This window comes from Salmo salar, chromosome ssa09 (genome assembly GCF_905237065.1).
Source record: "Salmo salar chromosome ssa09, Ssal_v3.1, whole genome shotgun sequence".
Taxonomy (NCBI): Eukaryota; Metazoa; Chordata; class Actinopteri; order Salmoniformes; family Salmonidae; genus Salmo; species Salmo salar.
Window position 1 is genome coordinate 58,084,211 of NC_059450.1, and position 27,249 is coordinate 58,111,459.

Here is a 27,249-nt window from a genome sequence, read left to right on the forward strand (position 1 = left end):
TTTTATACAGGTAACAAGCTGTGGTTAGGAGCACTCCCTTTAAGAGTGTGCTCCTTATCTCAGCTCGTTACCTGTATAAAATACACCAGGGAGTCAGAAATCTTTCTGTTTGAGAGGGGGTCAAATACTTATTTCCCTCATTAAAATGCAAATCAATTTATAACATTTTTGACGTGTTTTTCTCTATATTTTTCTTGTTATTCTGTCTCTCACTGTTCAAATAAACCAACCATTAAAATTATAGACTGATCATTTCTTTGTCAGTGGGAAAACGTACAAAATCAGCAGGGGATCAAATACTTTTTCCCCCACTGTAAGGCCTAAGGTGCTCCAAATACTGGAAAAAGTGTGATTCATTAGATTACATGATCACCACAAAAGCCCCACGCGGCTATAAAATGAAATGATTCCATTATATAACACACAACAGCATGGCATATTTAGATAGCGGGCTAGAGTTGCTTGATTGACTAGCTAACTTCGACTAGCTACATTCGGTTCATGTCCTTTGCCGATGCCACATTACTGACAAAAGTTTGTACGCATAAAAAAGATCTGTAAAGGGATATGTAAAGTAAGAATTGAATATGTAAATGTTAATTCATAATCGTAACATAGGGTTTGTACATTGACAGATCTATTTTAACGTTTAAGTTTCATGTTTCACGCATGGTTTTTCTTACGATCCAAAACAATTTACATATGGATTTTCTTACGATCCTAATGATACGCATGTTCAACCTTTTGGCAGGTATCTGGCTCCATAGATTGCCCCCCAATCCACCCCACAACAAAGGCTTATTGGCTCTGCTATATCCCTGCTCACAATCTGCAAACCACAATGTGAGATAAGGAGTAATAGGGTGAACTGTGATCTATGCTTCAATACCTTCATTTTACATTACACTACGAGATACAATTGTGTACCTTTACATATGTCCAAGCAACGTTACAGATTATATTTCTAATGATGTACAGTAAATGACAAGCTATACACTTTTAGTCCTAATGGAAATACACAAAAAGTTGAGCTTGAAAGCAATCTAACAGTATTAATACTGGTTCAATGTGACATTTACCAAGGCGTATAAATCAGTCCCGAATCAGACAAACCATTCCCAAACCATGACACCAGTGTCATGTCACTTAAAGGAGATGCAAAAAATAAGGAGCAATCACAGTGCCACTTTTGACAGAAAGCATTCATACTATACTAAGGCAGAGAGAGAGACACTGACTGAGGTGCGAGTCAGAGGGAGGAGACCACATTGTCCAAGGTGGCGAGCTTCTAATCTGGTCAGGATAACTGGTGCTTCTCTGAGAGTCGACAGATATGGATAAGGCACATCTGTAGACAGTCCTGGTATCTTGAGCGAGGTAAGCTTGTTTTTGATACAAGTACAACCGATCCCAATTCGCACCTTGGCTCTAACTCTTCGATGTTTGCAGAACTTTAAGGTGTAAACGATAGGATGTTTACATCCCCCACTACACTGTTTATACCTATCCAGACCCCTGCAAACATAGAATAGTTTGGGCCAAGGGAAAGATGTAGGGAGCGAACTGGCACCGACAGAGAGTCTGCTGAGAAAAGTGTGTAGGGCAAGCAGCATCTTGTTATATCCCCCGCTCCATCCAGGTTGGGCTGAACTGAATCCTAACAGGCTATACTTATTGGGGGATGAATGAACCTTGCAGCCCTCCTATGACAAATGGCACTGGCTTCTAGTCACATCAGTGACGCATGCTATTTTTTTCTTCCAGTAACTCCTTGTCTCTGCATACACAAAGCCCAGGCAGGCTTGGCTGCTTTAGAAAGGTATGGAGCACCAGATGTAGCAGCAGCTCTCTTTCAAACAGGTTAATATTCAAGGCCCACCAACATCCATCAATGCCCATTGTTGTTAATGCAGCTGGAAAAAGAGGAGATGATGCTGGATGCCCTCCCCTGTTCTTTCCCAGGACCAGCCACTCTCCTAGGGGCTGTATGGTGGGGGCTTCTCATCGGGGGGGAAGTAAGGGGGAGAGTAGCGTGGGGGGACCAGGGTGGGCCACATGCGGCTGGCCTCTATGTGGCTAGCCCCTGACTGGGAGTCATCAGACAGGCCAGAAGAGTCAGGGAACATCATGCTGGAGCCCTGAGGAGAAGGGAGGGAGAAGATGAGCCGGAGTTAAAACAAGACAGATAACTCGAGTTTGCAGAGTACTCATAGTATGATCAAGCAGTAAGGACAGAATCTTAACTTGAAGTCCACCAGTGTAACTTGAATTTGTGCATATTTACCATTGACATAAATGCGTGATCTCCTCAAAAGTTTGACTCACCCACACATAGTTCAAGTTAGTATTCAGTCCTAATGCATTATTCCTGTTAGTTGTGGCTATGTGGGGGATAATGTATGATGGGTATTAGTAGTATATTACCTGCAGGTCGTAGGCAGTGTAGGGTGGCAGGTAGGGGGCAATGTTGTAATTGGGGTTGAACGAGGGGCTGCTGGGAGCTGGAAACACTAAGGTGAAAGGGGCTGCAGGAAGGGGCTCTGATTCAGACAAGTCAGGGGTCAGCATGGGCGTCTGTCCAAAACACAAAGATATAATGAGCAATACTGATACCTGTGGTTCATGGTGTGTGCACGTCACAAAGGGCAACACTAAGGGCCACATATACTGAGAATTTGCATCCGGGGGGGAATACCTGGACTTGTCTAATAATAACCGCTTGCTTTCCTTTTTTTCTGTTGAAAAACGCTTTAAAACGTTATGCTAGGATGTGCCCTAATAAATACAACCCTGCTGCTCGTCTCACCAAGTCCTTGAAACCTCCCAGCACGGCGGCGGTAATGATGCCCAGGAAGAGAGCGGCAATGTTGAGAATGATGACGGACCACAGCAGGTGGTAGAGGTGCACCACGTCCTCGCAGCTCCCCACTTCCGTATACTCATGGTAGCCCCCCATAAGCTCCACACGGCTGGGCCAGTGTGCGGGAGAGGTGGGTGGACGAGATCAAGAAGGAGAACGAGTAAAGACATACAGAAGTAAGAACCACCTTATTGAGATGCAAGGCTAAAGAGAAATGTGTAATACCTACGACATTCATTGTGTATTTTTGACAGGAAAATGACAGGCAGGCATAAATCCCAAATCAACAACATAGAAATGAACACAAGTGCACCTTTTGGTTGTAAAACGGATGACCGTTTCAAATCAAGTTGGAAAGGGGGAACTACTGTAGCTACAGCTACTAGAGAGAGAGAGAGTTGGGAAACAGGTATGAGGATTGGTCTTCATGTAAGAGTGAGGGCAGGGCATCCAATCATTCCCATGGTGTATTCCAAGCAGGAAGACTTATACACAGCTACTCTTAAAATCAACCACAACAATGTTTCACAAGGGGCTAAAAGAAAGGGACCTACTTCCAAATCATGGACGTTTTCCTAAACTTTTTCAAAACATCTTTATTCGCATGTCCCAAAAGAGGGTGTTCTCTGAAACATAAGCAGTGCTGACCTTAAAGAAACTAAAAAGACACTAAAACAACAAATGTATACATTTGAGGCAAACAAGTAAATAATCAAACAAAATTGAGCTGAGTTTAGCTGCCCCTCAGGCAGAAAAATAATCAAAATAATCCTCTAATGACAGGAATTTGTGAAGGAGGCTTAGCAAACTCACTTGCCACAGTTGTAGAGGTCACAGCAGTAACAGGTATTGGATTTCACACGTAAGTTACAGGTAGCCCGGGCTGCTGTCTGGCAGTGAACCTAGATTTAACACAGATAGTCACTTTTATGACATGATAATGCATATGGGCCATGCTCTATATTATGTGAAAGTAATGGATTTTCAACTCTAAGGCAACATTTAAACAATTTTAAGGCAACCTTTCAACAAAGTGGTGATATGAGGTCAACAGGAATTAAGTGTGCACTCACATCTTCATAATCAACAGAGGGTTTTGAATTGGCGTGGAAATCACAGCGACCGGCGTAGTAGGGTCTAAGGTCCTGGGGCGCAACACAAAGTCATCATATCCACATTTTATCCTACTGTTTAGGTTTTACACATCAGTAAAGAAACAACAGCAGTAGACCCTAGACCCACTCCAATTTGTATACCGCCCAAACAGATCCACATATGATGCAATTGCTATTGCACTCCACACTGCCCTTTCCCACCTGGACAAAAGGAACACTTATGTGAGAATGCTATTAATTGACTACAGCTCAGCGTTCAACACCCTAGTACCCTCAAAGCTCATCACTAAGCTAAGGATCCTGGGACTAAACACCTCCCTCTGCAACTGGATCCTGGACTTCCTGACAGGCTGCCCCCAGGTGGTGAGGGTAGGTAGCAACACATCTGCCACGCTGATCCTCAACACTGGAGCTCCACAGGGGTGCGTGCTCAGTCCCCTCCTGTACTCCCTGTTCACCCACGACTGCATGGCCAGGCACGACTCCAACACCATCATTAAGTTTGCAGACGACACAACAGTGGTAGGCCTGATCACCGACAATGACGAGACAGCCTATAGGGAGGAGGTCAGAGACCTGGCCATGTGGTGCCAGAATAACAACCTATCCCTCAACGTAACCAAGACTAAGGAGATGATTGTGGACTACAGGAAAAGGAGGACTGAGCACGCCCCCATTCTCATCGACGGGGCTGTAGTGGAGCAGGTTGAGAGATTCAAGTTCCTTGGTGTCCACATCACCAACAAACTAGAATGGTCCAAACACACCAAGACAGTCGTGAAGAGGGCACGACAAAGCCTATTCCCCCTCAGGAAACTAAAAAGATTTGGCATGGGTCCTGAGATCCTCAAAAGGTTCTACAGCTGCAACATCGAGAGCATCCTGACTGGTTTCAGCACTGCCTGGTACGGCAATTGCTCGGCCTCTGACCGCAAGGCACTACAGAGGGTAGTGCGTATGGCCCAGTACATCACTGGGGCTAAGCTGCCTGCCATCCAGGACCTCTACACCAGGCAGTGTCAAAGGAAGGCCCTAAAAATTGTCAAAGACCCCAGCCACCCCAGTCATTGACTGTTCTCTCTACTACCGCATGGCAAGCAGTACCAGAGTGCCAAGTCTAGGACAAAAAGACTTCTCAACAGTTTTCACCCCCAAGCAATAAGACTCCTGAACAGGTAATCAAATGGCTACCCGGACTATTTGCATTGTGTGCCCCCCCAACCCCTCTTTTTACGCTGCTGCTACTCTCTGTTTGTCATATATGCATAGTCACTTTAACTATACATTCATGTACATACTACCTCAATTGGGCCGACCAACCAGTGCTCCCGCACATTGGCTAACCGGGCTATCTGCATTGTGTCTCACCACCCACCACCCGCCAACCCCTCTTTTACGCTACTGCTACTGCTACTCTCTTTTCATCATATATGCATAGTCACTTTAACCTGTCTGGGCTAGGGGGCAGTATTTTCACGGCCGGATAAAAAATGTACCAAATTTAAACAAGTTACTACTCTGGCCCAGAAACTAGAATATGCATATTATTAATAGATTTGGATAGAAAACACTCTGAAGTTTCTAAAACTGTTTGAATGGTGTCTGTGAGTATAACAGAACTCATATGGCAGGCAAAACCCCGAGAAAAATCCAAGCAGGAAGTGAAAAGTCTGAGAATTGTAGTTCTTTTGATTCTCTATCGAAGCTCCAGTGTCTGTGGGGTGACGTTGCACTTCCTAAGGCTTCCATTGGCTGTCTAAAGCCTTCAGAAAGTGGTTTGAGCATTTTCCTGTCACTGGGCAGAGTATAGGAGCTCATTCACTGAGTGGTCTGCCTGGCAACAAAGGGATTGGATATTCTCGGTCCCGCGAGCGAGCCCCTCTTCTTTTTCTTCTTGAATGAATATGCTATTGTCCGGTTGGAATGTTATCGCAATTTTACGTTAAAAATACCATAAAGATTGATTTTAAACAGCATTTGACATGCTTCTAAGTACGGTAATGGAACATTTTGACTTTTCGGCTCTTGTTCCGCGCTCACGCGTTACCCTTTGGATAGTGCTCTGAACGCACGAACAAAACGGAGGTATTTGGACATAAATATGGATTATTTCGAACAAAAACAACATTTCTTGTGGAAGTAGCAGTCCTGGGAGTGCATTCTGACGAAGATCAGCAAAGGTAATACAATATTTCTAATACTAATTCTGAGTTTAGGTTGCCCCGAATTTGGCGGGTGTCTGAATAGCTCGCCTTGATGGCTGAGCTATGTACTCAGAATATTGCAAAATATGCTTTCTCCATAAAGCTATTTTAAAATCTGACACAGTGGTTGCATAAAGGAGTAGTCTATCTATAATTCTTAAAATAATTATGTATTTTGTCACCGTTTATGATGAGTATTTTTGTAAATTGATGTGCACATTCACTGGCCGTTTTGGTTTGGAATACATTTTCTGAATATCACGCGCCAATGTAAAATGCTGTTTTTGGATATAAATATGAACTTTATCGAACAAAACATACATGTATTGTGTAACATAATGTCCTAGGAGTGTCATCTGATGAAGATCGTCAAAGGTTAGTGCTTCATTTAGCTGAGTTTTGGGTTTTATTGACACATGTCCTTGCTTGGAAAATGGCTGTGTGATTATTTTTGTCTATGTACTCTCCTAACATAATCTAATGTTTTGCTTTCGCTGTAAAGCCTTTTTGAAATCGGACAATGTGGTTAGATTAACGAGAAGTGTATCTTTAAAATGGTGTAAAATAGTCGTATGTTTGAGAAAGTTGAATCATGACATTTTGTTGTTTTTTAATTTTCCGCCCTGATATTTCACTGGCTGTGTCCTGCAGGTGGGACGCTAGCATTCCAACTAGCCCATAGAAGGTAACCATATCTACATGTACATACTACCTCGATCAGCCTGACTAACCGGTGTCTGTATGTAGCCTCGCTACTTTTATAGCCTCGCTACTGTATATAGCCTGTCTTTTTACTGTTGTTTTATTTCTTTACTTACCTATTGTTCACCTAATCCCTTTTTTCCACTATTGGTTAGAGCCTGTAAGTAAGCATTTCACTGTAAGGTCAACACCGGTTGTATTCGGCGCACGTGACAAATAAACCACACCAGCAGAATACACTCCAACAACACAAGATGCAAATGAACTTGTATCATAATCTATACGTAAGTAACCTGTATGTAAATAATAATTTCTCATGGAAAATTGAAAAGGTACAAAACAATGGTATAATCAAGTGGCAATGGTCAGTTTATATATTAAATCCGTTATTGGTGTGGTTACTATGTAATAACACTGAAACATTGACATTCCATATGACTGCATGGTATCCTGTGCATCTGTCTTCTGTATGTTTGCTGCTTAGAACTTGGCTTACTCGCTGTGTTTGTTACTGGTACTCACAATGTGTCTTGCTGCAAACACCCCATCCACAATGGCACAGCAGAAGGCAGCCACCACTCCGAAACTGATGAACATAATGGACGCCACCAGCTGGAAGACACACAAAGAGTGACAAGAGAAACAAAGTGCTTTCCACTCAGACCTTTGTCTTATCTTCCATAGCAAAGTCAAATCAGGGGGAATATTCTCATTCCATGAATAAATCATTGTGTTTGTTGTTCTGCATCTAATGCTGTACATTTATTTATTTTATATGATGTATTACCTACTACATTATGTATTGAAGTTGTAATATAATTCATTTAATGTGGCATTGTAGCTGTTGCAGGTGCCCTATGATAGTGTGTGCATGACTACATGAGGTGAGTGTGTATATGAGTACACATGATGTAAGTCAAGTCACTGAGTATGTAGCCTGCGTGAGTATGAATGTTCCTGGCGAGGGGAGGGCAACAATGATAGAGTGCTCTGGCTGTCACCTTGGTGCCTGCACCACATCTGGCAAGGTACCCAGCTCTTTTCAGTCCCTTCCACTCCTCAGAGAAAGACAGCACGTATTCAATTACACACCAATTTCTATATTTTATCCATTTAGCAGATGGTCTTATCCAGAGCGACATACAGGAGCAGTTAGGGTTAACTGCATAGCTCAAGGGCACACCGACAGATTTTGACCCGAGTTGGCTCAGGGATTTGAACCAGCAACCTTTCGGGTTACTGGCCCAACGCTCTTAACCGCTAGGCTACCTGCCACCCACAACACCCTACAGCCCTCCCTGGAAAAAGAGGATAGGAGGGAAGCAGTAGCCAGTGACACAACACATTCAACAGCTACCAGCAAATGCAGGGACTTGTGTCTGAGCCAAGATTCCTTCCATGGCAATATATTCCATCTATGCTTACTAAATATGTTGATGTATATGTGGCAACATCAACAAAAATATTTCTAAATGTTGACATCTAAAATCATGCATACATGTGTGGATGTGGATGGTGCAAAATGAAACATTTGTATGTTGTTGGTTTTTTGCAACAGCTCCACTGTGTGAAGTAGGAGGAATGCACTAGGGTGCGTTGGATGTTTGTTGTTTACTGTTAGCTATTTGCTCCTCGTCCAGTTTTTGTGTATAAAGGCTGACACGCTACACACTCATTCTTCATTTCGGGAGCTAGGGGGAGTAGCTATGCCCCTGGCAACACCCCATGGCTCTCATCTGCAGGTCCATCCATACATTCCTGCGTGGACATCTGTCCCCCTCTTACACATGTTTATTTCTGGCTGAATCTCGCAAGAAGCCCTAAGATACATGTTCTGACAGTCATGGTAAAATCCATGTGAGCCAACTGTGACATTCTGCTAGTGAAGGTAGCAGTGTTTCTGTGCCCATGCCACATGAAGACCACAATTTGGGCGTAGTCTATCAATGTCAAGTGATTGTAGCTTGACGAATTTAATTGGGTTATTGGCGGTGTTCGTCTGCAGAGAACTATAGAGGTGTGGCATAGAAACTAATATGGAAGCGCAGGCGTAATATAAATACTCTTACCATCTGCCTCTTATCTTCTATCAAATGGGCTCCGATGATTCCGAGAAAGGAGCCTAAGCCCAGCTGAAAAAAGAGCACAATGTTGTTAGGTCACCAGTCAAACCGGACTAAATGGGAAATTCATTTGAACGGTAATAAAGACCAACAGCAAATAGAACACAACACTTCACTTCTGTTGACTCATTCAGGATCAGGAAATGGTCCTTCTACTTAGTTCACCCAAATTACTTTCCCTGGAAATAATCAATCCCAATTATTGTGATAGAAAATGACCAAGTTCAAATTCTGTAGAAATGTTTCCTTGACCTAAGTGTAGCACATGTGAAATGTGGATGTGAAACTTACTCCTCAGCCTGAAGTGTCCCCACTTGCGCCAATAAATAGCTAGATATTCGTGCGGCACTGACTGGTAAGACGCTTCAGGAGGGCAAGGCAGAGGTCTCGAGTTCATGCCAGGTATGGGCTGAATTGGGAGGAAGTAGTACTCGCTAAAGGCCTTTGCAGACTGTACGATTTTAGCCTAATTTATGCCATGATTTTGACTTCTCAGACCACGTTGTGGGCAAATTCTTAGGTCGTAAACAATCGTTGTACGTCTTGGCTTGTTCAGTGTGACAGGGTCTAGGTCTGATTAAGTACCGACAAAGTTCTAGTAGCATCCGACTTTTTTGCCTTTATCGTGTAGATGCAGAATCATCTGGCCACGTGCATAAAGTTCCCTCAGTGCTCACAACAAACAACCTCTGACAAAAGTCCCTCTACCTATATTTGAGGTGAAAATGATGAATCAGGTACCTTATTGATAGCAACAGCTCACAGTCCTCCTGGAATCAGATTTATTTTGGACTCAATGGAGGAACGTAGTCAGAGAAATGCTGATGGTCTTGCTCGAGTTGTGTATGCAACTGGTTCACCTCTGATGCACCTCGTCACGGTTCTTTCACGGCATCCCAGCCTCCAACCCTCTAGGCTACATCCTTGACGATGACTTCACAGGTCAAGCCAAGTTAATGCTGCAGAAGGTTGGAAACTGGAACTTTGATATTTTCCTGTTTGACAGACTTACGAACGGGAACAGCCTCGTCAACCTGACCTTTCACTTATTCAACACGTATGGGTTAATTGAGCTCTTCCAGTTGGACATGGTTAAACTTAGGAGATTTTTAGTCATGATTCAAGAGGACTACCACTGCCAGAACCCCTACCACAATGCAGTCCACGCTGCAGATGTGACTCAGGCCATGTATTGCTACTTGCAGGAGCCCAAGCTTGCTGAGACGCTGACCTCCTGTGATATCCTGCTGGGTCTGCTTGCTGCTGCCACCCATGATCTGGACCATCCAGGTGTCAACCAGCCTTTCCTCATCAAAACGGACCATTACCTTGCAGCACTGTACAAGAATAGCTCAGTTTTGGAGAATCACCACTGGAAGTCTGCGGTGGGCCTGCTCCGTGAATCAGACCTGCTGTCCCACCTCCCCACTGAAGACAGATTGAACATGGAGGAGAGGCTTGGATCCCTGATTCTGGCTACGGACATCAGCAGGCAGAATGACTATCTTTCAGAGTTCAGGACACACTTGGACAAGGGAGAGCTCTGCCTCACTAACGGAGGACATCGACACTTTATCCTTCAGATGGCTCTGAAGTGTGCGGACATCTGCAACCCCTGCCGCCCGTGGAAACTCAGCAAACAGTGGAGCGAGAAAGTGACGGAGGAGTTCTTCCACCAAGGTGACATTGAGCGGAAACATAATCTTGAAGTAACCCCACTCTGTGACAGGCAATCCAACTCGGTTGCCAATATACAGATTGGCTTCATGGCGTACGTGGTAGAGCCTCTCTTTGTGGAATGGTCACGCTTCTCTGACACACGGCTGTCCATGACCATGATGAGCCACCTGAGCCTGAACAAGCAAGGCTGGAAGGAGGGGAAGGACAAGCAGGAGGCTAGCTCTAGTAGGGTCTCAGAGGAACAGAGGACTCCTGCCACCAAAGACTCAAACTCCAAAGTATTACCTCAGGGAAGCAAAGGGTCATGACATGCCAAGCATGACTGGCGCCCACGGTGAGGTGAGAAAGAGTGAAATTTGTAAGTCGCTCTGGATAAGAGCGTCTGCTAAATGACTTAAATGTAAATGTAAATGATGCTCACAGGCATGTGTATTGGAAGAGATTTCTGAATTTTTCTTCTCCCAGCATACATCCCTCCAACCAGACATGCTTTATCTACTAATTTGCTGGATGCAGAGTTCAACAGAGTTCAAGTGAAGATCAAGCAAATCATAGAGAAAGCAGACTGTATTGCATTCATCTCTGATGGGTGGTAAAATGTTTGTGGGCAAGGAATAATTAACTACATCTCCACCCCTCAACCAGTATTCTACAAGAGCACAGACACAAGGGACAACAGACACACCGGTCTCTACATTGCATATGAGCTGAAGGCAGTCATCAATGACCTTGGACCACAGAAGGTATTTGCACTTGTGACAGACAATGCTGTGAACATGAAGGCTGCTTGGTATAAAATGGAGGAGTCCTACCTCACATCACACCCATTGGCTGTGCTGCTAATGCATTCAATCTGCTCCTCAAGGACATCATGGCACTGAAAACAATGGATACACTCTACAAGAGAGCCAAGGAAATGGTTAGGTATGTAAAGGGTCATCAAGTTATAACTGCAATCTACCTCACCAAGCAAAGTGAGAAGAATAAGAGCACCACATTGAAGCTGCCCAGCAACACCCATTGGAATGGTGTTATCATCATGTTTGATAGTCTCCTGGAGGGGAAGGAGTCTCTCCAAGAAATGGCCATATCACAGTCTGCCGATATGGACAGCCCCATCAAGAGGATCCTCCTGGATTATGTATTTTGGGAGAGAGAGGTAAGCAGCCTGAAACCTATAGAGGTAGCCATTGATGGATTGAAAGAGACAATGCCATCCTGTCTGATGTTCAGACTCTGCTTTCAGATGTAAGAGAATAAATCCGTACTGCCCTGCCCACTTCACTGTTGCTCCAAGCAGAGTTAACTGCAGTTCTGAAATACATCAAAAAGCATGAAGACTTCTGCCTGAAGCCCATACACTCTGCAGCGCACATGTTGGACCTCAAGTATGCTGGCAAGAGCATCCTGTCTGGTGCAGAGAACAACAAGGCCTATGGTGTCATTACTACCGTGTCTCGCCACCTTGGCCTGGATGAGGGCAAGGTTCTTGGCAGTCTGGCGAAGTACACTTCCAAGTAAGGGTTTTGGGATGGAGAAGCCAACATATCTGATCAGCCACCTGGTGGAAGGGTCCTTGTTTGAGAACGCAACTGGTCCTTGTTTGGGAACACACACACCAAAGCATGCAACAGGCTGACCAATACAAGGGTTGAAAAATTGGTGGCCATCCGGGCTTTTTGGTGGCCATCTGGGCTTTTTGAGCCTGACAACGAGACATCCTCAACGAGGTTGGAAAATTATAGTGAAGATGAAGCCTCAGAGTTTGATGTTCAAGAGGTGGACATTGAGGAGGTCCAGGGAGAAGACATGGAAGCCTGAGAGGAAGACCATGAAAGCTTTAGTTTCTAGACTATAATTTTACAGATGTATGTTGAAAACATTTTTGGGAGATGCAATGGATCATTGGGGATCATTCAAAATTCCCTTTCTTTTGAAGACTCAGCGCATTTAATTAAAGTTCAATTCGTTACATTTATTATTTTATATATATATATTGGAAGGACTTAAGAATTTGTAATTATGTCTACTTATGATGAGGTAAAGGGTTTATGTTTCTGTCTCCATTTGATATGGTAAATATATCCAATGCAAAAAATATCTACATTTTAAATTGTATTCATACACTGCTCAAAAAAATAAAGGGAACACTTAAACAACACAATGTAACTCCAAGTCAATCACACTTCTGTGAAATCAAACTGTCCACTTAGGAAGCAACACTGATTGACAATAAATTTCACATGCTGTTGTGCAAATGGAATAGACAACAGGTGGAAATTATAGGCAATTAGCAAGACACCCCCAATAAAGGAGTGGTTCTGCAGGTGGTGACCACAGACCACTTCTCAGTTCCTATGCTTCCTGGCTGATGTTTTGGTCACTTTTGAATGCTGGCGGTGCTTTCACTCTAGTGGTAGCATGAGACGGAGTCTACAACCCACACAAGTGGCTCAGGTAGTGCAGCTCATCCAGGATGGCACATCAATGCGAGCTGTGGCAAGAAGGTTTGCTGTGTCTGTCAGCGTAGTGTCCAGAGCATGGAGGCGCTACCAGGAGACAGGCCAGTACATCAGGAGACGTGGAGGAGGCCGTAAGAGGGCAACAACCCAGCAGAAGGACCGCTACCTCCGCCTTTGTGCAAGGAGGAGCAGGAGGAGCACTGCCACAGCCCTGCAAAATGACCTCCAGCAGGCCACAAATGTGCATGTGTCTGCTCTAACGGTCAGAAACAGACTCCATGAGGGTGGTATGAGGGCCCGACATCCACAGGTGGGGGTTGTGCTTACAGCCCAACACCGTGCAGGACGTTTGGCATTTGCCAGAGAACACCAAGATTGGCAAATTCGCCACTGGCGCCCTGTGCTCTTCACAGATGAAAGCAGGTTCACACTGAGCACATGTGACAGACGTGACAGAGTCTGGAGACGCCGTGGAGAACGTTCTGCTGCCTGCAACATCCTCCAGCATGACCGGTTTGGCGGTGGGTCAGTCATGGTGTGGGGTGGCATTTCTTTGGGGGGCCGCACAGCCCTCCATATGCTCGCCAGAGGTAGCCTGACTGCCATTAGGTACCGAGATGAGATCCTCAGACCCCTTGTGAGACCATATGCTGGTGCGGTTGGCCCTGGGTTCCTCCTAATGCAAGACAATGCTAGACCTCATGTGGCTGGAGTGTGTCAGCAGTTCCTGCAAGAGGAAGGCATTGATGCTATGGACTGGCCCGCCCGTTCCCCAGACCTGAATCCAATTGAGCACATCTGGGACATCATGTCTCGCTCCATCCACCAATGCCACGTTGCACCACAGACTGTCCAGGAGTTGGCGGATGCTTTAGTCCAGGTCTGGGAGGAGATCCCTCAGGAGACCATCCGCCACCTCATCAGGAGCATGCCCAGGCATTGTAGGGAAGTCATACAGGCACGTGGAGACCACACACTACTGAGCCTCATTTTGACTTGTTTTAAGGACATTACATCAAAGTTGGATCAGCCTGTAGTGTGGTTTTCCACTTTAATTTTGAGTGTGACTTCAAATCCAGACCTCGATGGGTTGATAAATTGGATTTCCATTGATTATTTTTGTGTGATTTTGTTGTCAGCACATTCAACTATGTAAAGAAAAAAGTATTTAATAAGATTATTTCATTCATTCAGATCTAGGATGTGTTATTTTGGTGTTCCCTTTATTTTTTTGAGCAATGTATTAATTTGAATATATTTCTGTTAATTCCCATATATTGCCACAGAAAGTTTCCACCTCTGAATATTCCCCAAAATGTGTAACCCTAAATCCAACCAATTCAGATCTGTGATTACTTCAAGGAAAGGAAGGACTTCAGGAAACAGCAGAGGGAGCACCCCCCTATCCACATCGATGGGACAGTAGTGGAGAAAGTGGAAAGTTTTAAGTTCCTCGGCGTACACATCACGGACAAACTGAAATGGTCCACCCACACAGACAGCATGGGGAAGAAGGCGCAACAGCACCTCTTCAACCTCAGGAGGCTGAAGAAATTTGGCTTACAGATGCACAATCGAGAGCATCCTGTCGGGCTGTATCACCGCCTGGTACGGCAACTGCTCTGCCCACAACCGTAAGGCTCTCCAGAGGGTAGTGAGGTCTGCACAACTCATCACCGGGGGCAAACTACATGCCCTCCATGACACCTACACCAGCCGATGTCACAGGAAGGCCAAAAAGATCATCAAGGACAACAACCACACGATCCACTGCCTGTTCACCCCGCTATCATCCAGAAGGCGAGGTCAGTACAGATGCATCAAAGCTGGGACCGAGAGACTGAAAAACTGCTTCTATCTCAAGGCCATCAGACTGTTAAACAGCCATCACTAACATTGAGTGGCTGCTGTCAACATACTGACTCAAATCTCTAGCCACTTTAATAATTAATAATTGGATGTAATAAATGTATCACTAGTCACTTAAACAATGCCACTTTATATAATGTTTACATACCCTACATTATTCATCTCATATGTATATACTGTACTCTATACCATCTACTGCATCTTGCCTATGCCGTTCGGCCATCGCTCATCCATATATTTATATGTACATATTCTTATTCATTCCTTTACACCTATGTGTATAAGGTAGTTGTTGTTAAATTGTTAGATTACTTGTTAGATATTACTGCATGGTCGGAACTAGAAGCACAAGCATTTCACTACACTCGCATTAACATCTGCTAACCATTTGTATGTGACCAATAAAATTTGATTTGGATTTGGATGCATTTCTGAAGTATTTAAACAGGGCTCATATCTATGATCGTGGCATTGATCTCCCAGTAAAAATTATGTAATGAAAGTACAACCAGTCTCAGCTCTATTCATACAAGTCTCACGATAACATTTTTCTTGATCTATACTAGTTAAGTTTTTCTTCAATACCTGCCCTATTCTTGTATCTGAAATGTGATTCACTGGTCTTTCTTCAGATGAATAACCATATATTATTTATTCTTAGAGACAACCTAGTCATCACGCACACTGAATATAATAGAGGCACTTTATTTTTCCTGTTAGGGAGCTTATTTTTTATAGAATATCATGTCTATAGGATCAACACAGTTGCTTTCTCCTGGGGCAGAATGCTGAGGGTTATATAGATGGGGTCTCTGAAGCCACTTTATAGGTGATCACATATATTTTAGCCTCTAATGACAACAATGCTAAATAATGAATGTGGGGAAAAATCCTCCTTCTGGGAGACCATCATTAGTTAGCACTCAAAATGAGGTAAAATACAGCTTACATCATCCAGAAGATATTACCCTTGATTGTATGTGTCACGTCCTGACCATAGAGAGCTCGTATTTTCTATGGTAGAGTAGGTCAGGGCGTGACTGGGGGGGTTTTGTCTAGTTTATTTATTTCTATGTTTGGTTCTAGTTTCTTTTTTCTATGTTGGGTTTTTGTCTAGTTTACATTTTCTATGTTGTGTTCTAGGCTCTTTTTTCAAAATTGGGGATCATATTTAAGTTGTTGTTTTTCCCACTAGTGTTTGTGGGAGATTATTTTGAGTTTATGCATGTAGCACCTCTTCGTCACGGTTTGTTGTTTTTGTTTATTGTCTGTCTTGCATAGTTTCACATAGAAATAAAGATGTGGAACGATACGCACGCTGCGCCTTGGTCTCTTTCATACGACATCCGTGACAGTATGGAATACCCTTTCGGTAACACTTTACCTAAAGTCTGCAGGTATAACACGCTTTAGAGTAGAATAGAATAGAATAGTAAATAATAACTTAATTTTTCATGTGAGGAAATGTCTTGTTTATAACTTGTTATTATATTATATAAGCATGTGTGAATGTATACGCATGTATGAATCTTTATAATGTATTATAATAATCACACTTATAATAAGGTATGTCTCTCCAACTGACTCGAAATGGCTGGTATTTAGTCAGGATCGAGATGATTATAAGACATTAAAAGAGGGTCATATACTCATGACAAGTCTTGCGATGCATTATAACTGCATCATAATGCATTCGTAGTGTTACCCTCTTTTCATTGAGATATGACATGTCTCTAAGACAGTAAGATGTTAGACTGCTACTTACAAGGATTCCTGGGTAGTAGCCACTGACGGTGATGTTCTGTGTCCTGGTGGTGGCTGCCAGTCCAAAGACAAGGATGAGCACAGACAGAATGAGCAACATCACAGTGACCATGATGGACTTCTGTTTCCTCTTCTTGAATGATCCTGGAAGACATACACAGCGTTAGACAATATACTTGTATATCCATTCAATATACAGATCATTTAACAGATCATCATAACAGTTTTTGCTACTGAAAGTGTTCCTGAAAACTTAACTCCTGCCATGGAACATTTTGGTTGGATTGTATGAACAGTAGACTAATGAACAAAGTACTAAAATATATTTGGACTGTAGTATCCCTGTGTTAGTCATTACGCACACCTCTTCAATGGATAGGGTAATATCAACAGGAGTGTGTTTTGGTTAGCTGGGTCATTCCGCCAATTAAGTGCCTTTCGACATTTACATTTACGTCATTTAGCAGACGCTCTTATCCAGAGCGACTTACACATTTTTTGAGTAGTGTTACTTAAAAAAATTTAATAATAGGAATTTTGTAGTCGACTTCAGAAGTTTTGCTTGTTATTAATGACACAACATTAACTCTCTCACTAGAGGATTGTACAATATAATAACACTATTAAAAGTGTTAAACCTGCCACAGTTTAAGTAACAAGCTGAGGGATGGGGCTGGAGAAATGCAACCACTCAAATCCATAGACTACGCTGTGAATGCAAGGACTGATCATCTGTGGCAGTGGTTCCCAAACTTTTTATAGTCCCGTACCCCTTCAAACATTCAACCTCCAGCTGCGTACAACCTTCTAGCACCAGTGTCAGCGCACTCTCAAATGTTTTGTTTTTTGCCATCATTGTAAGCCTGACACACACACACACACACACACACACACACACACACACACACACACACACACACACACACACACACACACACACACACTATACGATACATTTATTAAACATAAGAATGAGTATGAGTTTGTGTTACAACCCGGCTCGTGGAAAGTGACAGAGCTCTTATAGGACCTGGGCACAAATAATAATATAATAATAATCACTAATCCTGCTCTTTATTTAGCCATCTTAAAAATAAAACCTTATTTGTATATCAAAAACTGTGAATAACTCACCACAGGTCAATGAGAAGGGTGTGCTTGAAAGGATGCACATAACTCTGCAATGTTGGGTTGTATTGGAGAGACTCAGTCTGTGAGACGCCTAAGAGACGCCTAAGACAGCGCTAAGGGAGACAGGACGGACAGCTGATTGTCCTCGCAGTGGCAAACCACGAGTAACAACACCTGCACAGGATCGGTACAGTCGTGGCCAAACGTTTTGAGAATGACACAAATATTAATTTTCACAAAGTCTGCTGCCTCAGTTTGAATGATGGCAATTTGCATATACTCCAGAATGTTACGAAGAGTGATCAGATGAATTGCAATTAATTGCAAAGTCCCTCTTTGCCATGCAAATTAACTGAATCGCAAAAAAACATTTCCACTGCATTTCAGCCCTGCCACAAAAGGACCAGCTGACATTATGTCAGTGATTCTTTCATTAACACAGGTGTGAGTGTTGACGAGGACAAGGCTGGAGATCAATGTGTCATGCGGATTGAGTTTGAATAACAGACTGGAAGCTTCAAAAGGAGGGTGGTGCTTGAAATCATTGTTCTTCCTCTGTCAAACATGGTTACCTGCAAGGAAACACGTGCCGTCATCATTGCTTTGCACGAAAAAATGGCTTCACAGGCAAGGATATTGCTGCCAGTTAGATTGCTCCTAAATCAACCATTTATCAGATCATCAAGAACTTCTAGGAGAGCGGTTCAATTGTTGTGAAGAAGGCTTCAGGGCGCCCAAGAAAGTCCAGCAAGCGCAAGGACCGTCTCCTAAAGTTGATTCAGCTGCGGGATCGGGGAACCACCAGTACAGAGCTTGCTCAGGAATGGCAGCAGGCAGGTGTGAGTGCATCTGCACGCACAGTGAGGCAAAGACTTTTGGAGGATGGCCTGGTGTCAAGAAGGGCAGCAAAGGAGTCACTTCTCTCCAGGAAAAACATCAGGGACAGACTGATATTCTGCAAAGGGTACAGGGATTGGACTGCTGAGGACTGGGGTAAAGTCATTTTCTCTGATGAATCCCCTTTCCGATTGTTTGGGGCATCCGGAAAAAAGCTTGTCCGGAGAAGACAAGGTGAGTGCTACCATCAGTCCTGTGTCATGCCAACAGTAAAGCATCCTGAGACCATTCATGTGTGGGGTTGCTTCTCAGCCAAGGCAGTGGGCTCACTCACAATTTTGCCTAAGAACACAACCATGAATAAAGAATGGTACTAACACATCCTCCGAGAGCAACTTCTCCCAACCATCCAGGAACAGTTTGGTGACGAACAAGGCCTTTTCCAGCATGATGGAGAACCTTGCCATAAGGCAAAAGTGATAATTAAGTGGCTCGGGGGAACAAAACATCGATATTTTGGGTCCATGGCCAGGAAACTCCCCAGACCTTAATCCCATTGAGAACGTGTGGTCAATCCTCAAGAGGCAGGTGGACAAACCAAAACTCACAAATTCTGACAAACTCCAAGCATTAATTATGCAAGAATGGGCTGCCATCAGTCAGGATGTGGCCCAGAAGTTAATTGACAGCATGCCAGGGCGGATTGCAGAGGTCTTGAAAAAGAAGGGTCAACACTGCAAATATTGACTCTTTGCATCAACTTCATGTAATTGTGAATAAAAGCCATTGACACTTATGAAATGCTTGTAATTATACTTCAGTATTCCATAGTAACATCTGACAAAAATATCAAAAGACACTGAAGCAGCAAACTTCGTGAAAATTTATATTTGTGTCATTCTCAAAGCTTTTGGCCACGACTGTACATCCGATCATCCCACCTGCGGGACAGGTACAGGATGGCAACAACAACTGCCCGAGTTACACCAGGAACGCACAATCCCTCCATCAGTGCTCAGACTGTCCGCAATAGGCTGAGAGAGGCTGGACTGAGGGCTTGTAGGCCTGTTGTAAGACAGGTCCGCACCAGACATCACCGGCAACAACTTCACCTATGGGCACAAACCCACCGTCGCTGGACCAGACAGGACTGCCCAAAAGTGCTCTTCACTGATGAGTCGCAGTTTTGTCTCACCAGGGGTGATGGTCGGATTCGTGTTTATCGTCGAAAGAATGAGCGTTACACCGAGGCCTGTACTCTGGAACGGGATCGATTTGGAGGTGGAAGGTCCGTCATGGTCTGGGGCGGTGTGTCACAGCATCATCGGACTGAGTTTGTTGTTATTGCAGGCAATCTCAGCACTGTGCGTTACAGGAAAGACACCCTCCTCCCTCATGTGGTACCCTTCCTGCAGGCTCATCCTGGCACAACCCTCCAGCATGACAATGCCACCAGCCATACTGCTCGTTCTGTGCATGATTTCCTGCAAGACAGGAATGTCAGTGTTCTGCCATGGCCAGCGAAGAGCCCGGATCTCAATCCCATTGAGCACGTCTGGAACCTGTTGGATCGGAGGGTGAGGGCTAGGGCCATTCCCCCCAGAAATGTCAGGGAACTTGCAGGTGCCTTGGTGGAAGAGTGGGGTAACATCGCACTGCAACAACTGGTAAATCTGGTGCAGTCCATGAGGAGGAGATGGACTGCAGTACTTAATGCAGCTAGTGGCCACACCAGATACTGTTACTTTTGATTTTGACCCCCCCTTTGTTAAGGGACACATTATTCCAGTTCTGTTAGTCACATGTCTGTGGAACTTGTTCAGTTTATGTCTCAGTTGTTGAATGTTGTTATGTTCATATAAATATTTACACATGTTAAGTTTGCTGAAAATAAGTGAAAATTATGGTCAGTAAAGAAAACTTTAAGCTCGTCTCTCAATTTAAAAAAACGTGTCAATACTTTTCTCCTTGGTAACCAGCGCACTTCAGTATGTTGTAAAAGCGTTACATGGTCCCTGCCCATATCATTGCATAGTGCAGAAAATACACGAGAGTTCAGGGGCCTTGCTTTAACAAAGTTAACCATTTTCACTGTAGTGTCCAAAACGTATTTCAAGCTGCCAGGCATTCCTTTGGCAGCAAGAGCCTCTCGGTGGATGCTGCAGTGTACCCAAGTAGCGTCGGGAGCAACTGCTTGCACGTGCGTTACCACTCCACTATGTCTCCCTGTCATGGCTTTTGCGCCATCAGTAGAGATACCAACCCATCTTGACCACCAAAGTCAATTTGATGTCACAAAGCTGTCCAGTAGTTTAAAAATATCCTCTCCTGCTGTCCTGTTTACAGAAGAGGATGTCTTCCTTAATTGACCCCCCATAAACGTAACGGACAGGTCCGCCACGTCTGTTGACTCATCCAGCTGTAACGCATAGAATTCACTGGCTTGTATGCGAAGCAGTTGCAACTCTTCAGACACTGGACAGAGGAACCCTGCCTGAAGGCCAGCATCCCGGAGTTGCCTCTTCACTGTTGACGTTGAGACCGGTGTTTTACGCATACTATTTAATGAAGCTGCCATTTGAGAACTTGTAAGGCGTCTCAATCTAGACACTCTAATGTACTTGTCCTCTTGCACAGTTGTGCACCGGGGCTTCCCACTCTTTCTATTCTGGTTAGAGCCAGTTTGCGCTGTTCTGTGAAGGGAGTAGTGCACAGCGTTGTACGAGATCTTCAGTTTCTTGGCAATTTCTCGCATGGAATAGCCTTCATTTCTCTGAACAAGAATAGACTGACGAGGTTCAGAAGAAAGAGTCTTTGTTTCTGGCCATTTTGAGCCTGTAATCGAACCCACAAATGCTGATGCTCCAGATACTCAACTAGTCTAAAAAAGGCCAGTTTATTGCTTCTTTAATCAGAACAACAGTTTTCAGCTGTGCTCACATAATTGCAAAAGGGTTTTGAAAAGGGTGACCCCAAACTTTTGAATAGTAGTTTATATATAGTGGCAAGAAAAAGCATGTGAACCCTTTGGAATTACCTGGATTTCTGCATAAATTAGTCAGAACATTTGATCTGATCTTCATCTATGTCACAACAATAGACAAACACAGTGTGCTTAAACTAATAACACACAAATTATTGTATTTTTCTTGTCTATATTGAATACATCACTTAAACATTCACAGTGTAGGTTGGAAAAAGTATGTAAACCCCTAGGCTAATGACTTTTCCAAAAGCTAATTGGAGTAAGGAGTCAGCTAACCTGGAGTCCAATCAATGAGATTTTGGTTCGAGCGGCTTTGCCCTATGAAAAAAAACTCACACAATTTTTGTTTGCTATTCCCAAGAAGCATTGCCTGATGTGAATCATGCCTCAAACAAAAAGAGATCTCAGAAGAACTAAGATTAAGAATTGTTGACTTGCATAAAGCTGGAAAGGGTTAAAGAAGTATCTCTAAAGGCCTTGATGTTCATCAGTCCACAGTAAGAAAAAATGTCTATAAATGGAGAAAGTTCAGCACTGTTGCTACTCTCCCTAGGAGTGGGCGTCCGACAAAGATGACCACAAGAGCACAGTGCAGAATGCTCAATGAGGTTAAGAAGAATCCTAGAGTGTCAGCTAAAGACTTACAGAAATCTCTGGAACATGCTAACATCTCTGTTGACGAGTCTACGATACGTAAAACTCTAAACAAGAATGGTGTTCATGGGAGGACACCACGGAAGAAGCCACTGCTGTCCAAAAAAAAAACATTGCTGCACGTCTGAAGTTCACAAAAGAGCACCTGGATGTTCCACAGTGCTTCTGGCAAAATATTCTATAGACAGATGAAACTAAATTTGAGTTGTTTGAAAGGAACAAACAACACTATGTGTGGAGCAAAAAAAGGCACAGCACACCAACATTAAAACCTCATCCAAACTGTAAAGTATGGTGGAGGGAGCATCATGGTTTGGGGCTGCTTTGCTGCCTCGGGGCCTGAACAGCTTGCTATCATTGCCGGAAAAATGAATTCCCAAGTTTATCGAGACATTTTGCATGAGAATGTAAGGCTGTCTGTCTGTCAATTGAAGCTCAACAGAAGTTGGGTGATGCAACATGACAACGACCCAAAGCACAGATTAAATCAACAACAGAATGGCTTCAACAGAAGAAAATACACCTTCTGGAGTGGCCCAGTCAGTGTCCTGACCTCAACCCGATTGAAATGCTGTGGCATGACCTCGAGAGCGGTTCACACCAGACATCCTAAGAATATTGTTGAACTGAAACAGTTTGTAAAGATGTATGGTCCAAAATTCCTCCTGACCGTTGTGAAGGTCTGATCCGCAACTACAGAAAACATTTGGTTGAGTTTATTGCTGCCAAAGGAGGGTCAACCAGTTATTAAATCCAAGGGTTCACATATTTTTTTCCACCCTACACTGTGAATGTTTACATGGTGTGTTAAATAAAGACATGAAAACATAATTTTTTGTGTGTTATTAGTTTAAGCAGACTGTGTTTGTCTATTGTTGTGGCTTAGATGAAGATCAAATCAAATTTTATGACCAATTTATGCAGAAATGCAGGTAATTCCAAAGGGTTCACATATTTTTTCTTGCAACTGTATATCTGTATATATATATATATATATATATATATTTTTTTTATATATATATATATATATATATATATATATATATATATATATATATATATATATATATATATATGTGAATCACATTTATATTTGGCATACCCCTGACGGCATTGCGCGTACCCCAGTTTGGGAATACCTGATCTATGGTATCAAAATTATAGATTTAAACTAGGTTATTTACATTTACTTTGTTTACCAAGATTGGAGTAAAACAAGCTTATATTTTGAGTACTGATGGGGTACAACAGTTGAACTATGCTCATGAGGCAAAATGCATGACATTTTTCAAGAATCAAGTACAAAAATGGATGTAACAACTAAGGACCGCCCCTTTAACTTCTCTAGGGTAGGGGGCAGTATTTTGATGTCCGGATGAAAGGCGTGCCCAAATTAAACTGCCTGCTACTCAGGCTCAGAAGGTAGGATATGCATAGTATTAGTAGATTTGGATAGAAAACACTCTGAAGTTTCTAAAACTGTTTGAATGATGTCTGTGAGTATAACAGAACTCATATGGCAGGGAAAAACCTGAGAAAAATCCAACCAGGAAGTGGGAAATCTGAGGTTTGTAGTTTTTTCAAGTCATTGCCTATACAGTATACAGTGACTTAGGGTTCATTTTGCACTTCCTAAGGCTTCCACTAGATGTCAACAGTCTTTAGAACATTGTTTCATACTTCTACTGTGAATTTGAAGCGAACAAGAGGGCCTGGAGTCAGATGAGTGAGGAAATGACATGAGCTCAGAGGCGCGCACTCACGTGAGAGTGAGCTGTGTTCCTTTTCTATTCTGAAGACATTGGAATTGTCCGGTTGGAATATTACTGAAGATTTATGTTAAAAACATCCTAAAGATTGATGCTATACATCGTTTGACATATTTCTACGAACGTAAATATAACTTTTTTTTACTTTTCGTCGTGACATTTACGTGCGCTTCCTGCATTTGGAGTAGTGGACTGAACGCGCGAACAAAAGGAGATATTTGGACATAAATTATGGACTTTATCAAACAAAACATACATGTATTGTGTAACATGAAGTCCTATGAGTGCCATCTGATGAAGATCATCAAAGGTTAGTGATTAATTTTAGCTGTATTTCTGGTTTTTGTGACGCCTCTCCTTGCTTGGAAAATGGCTGTATGGTTTTTCTTGTTAGGTGCTTTCCTAACATAATCTAATGTTATGCTTTCGCCGTAAAGCCTTTTTAAAATTGGACAACGTGGTTGGATTAACGAGAAATGTATCTTTAAAATGGGATATAATAGTTGTATGTTTGAGAAATTTGAATTATGAGATTTTTGTTGTTTTGAATTTGGCGCCCTGCTATTTCACTGGCTGTTGGCAGTGTGTCCCACATACCCCAGAGAGGTTAACAGGTAGTGACCTTCATACAGCAGAACTACTGTAGATGTGGTCACCCCAATTCCACCGGTGGAAACTCTGCAACTGCAACATGATAACACCATCTTTTCACATGTGAGGAGAATAATATTATTTAACCCCACATGTGAACTTGCAATTCCACATGTGAAAGTGAGATTTTCACATGAGGAGTTCTTTCATGTGAAACTGCAAATTTGATTTTAACTTTCACATGTGGAATGTCAAGTTCACATGTGAAAAACAATCGGATGTAAATCTAATTTGCAGTTTCATATGTGAAAAAATGTCATGTGAAAAAATGTCATGTGAAAATCTCACTTTCACATGTGGAATTGCAAGTTCACATGTGAAAAACAATCACGTGGAAGTTTTTAACATATGAAACTGCAAATGAGATTTTCACGTGATTGAATTTCACATGTTTAAGTGCAATTTTCACATGTGAATGTTTTCACATGTGAAACTGCATATCTGATTTTCACTGCAATTCACGTGAACTGAAAACATGTTATTCTCCTCACATGTAAAATGTTAACATGTGAACTCTAAATGTAGCCCTTTCCTGTAGTTAAATTACCAAATCACCCTCTAGTGGCCTCATGGATGGAATGTTATTAATAGTTTTCAGAATTTCCTAATTAACATTATTTATTTTTTTAAACGACGAAAATCCTGTGTTTCAATGTCAAACGATTTTGTTATATTTCAGTCTTCTGTGATGTATATAAAGTGTAATATTGGGATGCAAACTCAAAATTAAATACATTTCAACTGACATGGTACAGGTGTCTTTTTTGTTACCTTAAAATGAATCACTAATTACATGAAATAAATAATAATCTTCAGAAATGACTATGTCAAAGCATCAAAATAACTAGGGCTTTACAATGATGGTGAAAATTTGAATAAATGTTGGGTTGAAGTGGATAAAAAAAATTAAAAAAAGGTTAATATTAAAAATCTGATTGAAAATTCATTCAATGTTGTCTATATTAATGGGCATTTCATTTAATATAACAGGCTTTTACAATTCAATATTTGTGCACAAGTTCTACTTAAAATAACAAAGGCACTCATTTCATGGAAGGACCCAGCTGTGTATAAACCAAGGAATCTAAAGCTATGATTAAACTAACCATGTTGTTCCCCTCATCCCATTCACAATGGTTGTTTCTTGTGTAAATATTTTCCGTCTGGATTTTAATGATTTGTCATCTTGACATTGATCATTTGTTTCTCATTACTAACATGCTATACACCTTCCTAATATTGATTTGCACCCCCTTTTGCCCTCTGAACAGCCTCAATTCATCGGGGCATGGACTACAAGTTGTCGAAAGCGTTCCATAGGGATGCTGGCCCATGTTGACTCCAATACAAAGTTGGCTGGATGTCCTTTCGGTGGTGGACCATTGTTGATACACACAGGAAACTGTTGAGCATGAAAACCCCAGCGCGTTGCAGTTCTTGACACAATCAAACCGGTGCGCCAGGCACCTACTACCATACCCTGTTCAAAGGCACTTCAATATTTTGTCTTGCCCATTCACCCTCTGAATGGCACACATACACAATCAATTTCTTAAGGCTTAAAAATCTTTCTTTAACCTGTCTCCTCCCCTTCATCTATACTGATTGAAGTGGATTTAACAGGTGACATCAATAAGGGAGCATAGCTTTCACCTGGATTCACCTTGGTCAGTCTATCATTACACAAAATCCAAGATCGCGTAGCAGTCAGGCGTCTTTGTCTTCGTCTTGTCGTGTATACATCTTTATTTCTTTGCATATATTTCGTATATATATATATATTTTTTTTTAACCTCAACTCCAACATACTCTCCTGCAACTCGCCTCACCCAATGTGGTATGGATCTGCTCTTTTCTTTACTTTAGAACCGGAACCCCCAAAAGAAGCTAGCCAGCTAACTAGCTACTAGCTAGTAGTCAGCTAGCCACTGCTAGCGGTCATCAGCTAACCTTCAGCCCGGACAACTCCTGCCAGTCTGCACAGCACGATTCAACCCAGAGCATATCGGACATCTTTTCTCCACATCTCCGGATTCCTACCGCAAGCCCTGAACCTTTTCACCTGGATCATCGCAGCTAGCTAGCTGCTATCCGAGTGGCTGCTCCTGGCTAACGTCTCTGTCCTGAAGCAAGCACCAATTAGCCTGGAGCTAGCCAATGCTAGGCCCATCTCCCGGCTAGCTGAAGAGGTCCATCAGCCACAATACTACAATACTTATTTTGCCAATTGGCCTGGACCCCTTTTACTGCCGATACGGAGCCCCGCCGATCCATCACGACTGGACTACCGACGTAATCCGCCCGAGGGGGTTTTCAACAGGCTCCTCCGTCGTGACGTGACAGGCTCCTCTACCCGTCTGCTAGCCGCGGCCTGCTGGCTGTCTAGAGCATATCGGACTGTTAGCTGAAGAGGTCCATCAGCCAATTTCTTGGGCTACAATA

The 27,249-nt window shown here is 42.8% G+C and overlaps 2 protein-coding genes across 2 annotated transcripts in view; one reads left to right on the forward strand and one right to left on the reverse strand.

Annotated features, from left to right (window-relative positions):
• Positions 1-229: 229 nt before the first annotated feature.
• The window catches only part of LOC106611519 (transmembrane protein 255A), a 33,954-nt gene continuing 6,934 nt past the window's right edge, over positions 230-27,249 (reverse strand). Inside the window, exons 2-9 of the mRNA XM_045724970.1 lie at positions 16,781-16,923; positions 8,951-9,013; positions 7,404-7,493; positions 3,934-4,005; positions 3,674-3,762; positions 2,807-3,002; positions 2,425-2,574; positions 230-2,138 (exon numbers count right to left, since the gene is read on the reverse strand). Coding sequence (XP_045580926.1) covers positions 1,977-2,138; positions 2,425-2,574; positions 2,807-3,002; positions 3,674-3,762; positions 3,934-4,005; positions 7,404-7,493; positions 8,951-9,013; positions 16,781-16,923 — 965 coding nt within the window. The 3' untranslated portion in view covers positions 230-1,976. The remainder of the gene's footprint in view (positions 2,139-2,424; positions 2,575-2,806; positions 3,003-3,673; positions 3,763-3,933; positions 4,006-7,403; positions 7,494-8,950; positions 9,014-16,780; positions 16,924-27,249) is intronic.
• On the forward strand, positions 9,882-11,242 carry LOC106611493 (high affinity cAMP-specific 3',5'-cyclic phosphodiesterase 7A-like). The gene has a single exon (XM_045723830.1). It carries the CDS (start codon positions 9,961-9,963, stop codon positions 10,990-10,992), a length of 1,032 nt encoding a protein of 343 aa, XP_045579786.1. The 5' UTR covers positions 9,882-9,960; the 3' UTR covers positions 10,993-11,242.

Coding starts and splice junctions, on each gene's coding strand:
- LOC106611493 (XM_045723830.1), top strand. CDS start 9,961: ATGCTGCAGAAGGTTGGAAACTGGAACTTTGATATTTTCCTGTTTGAC.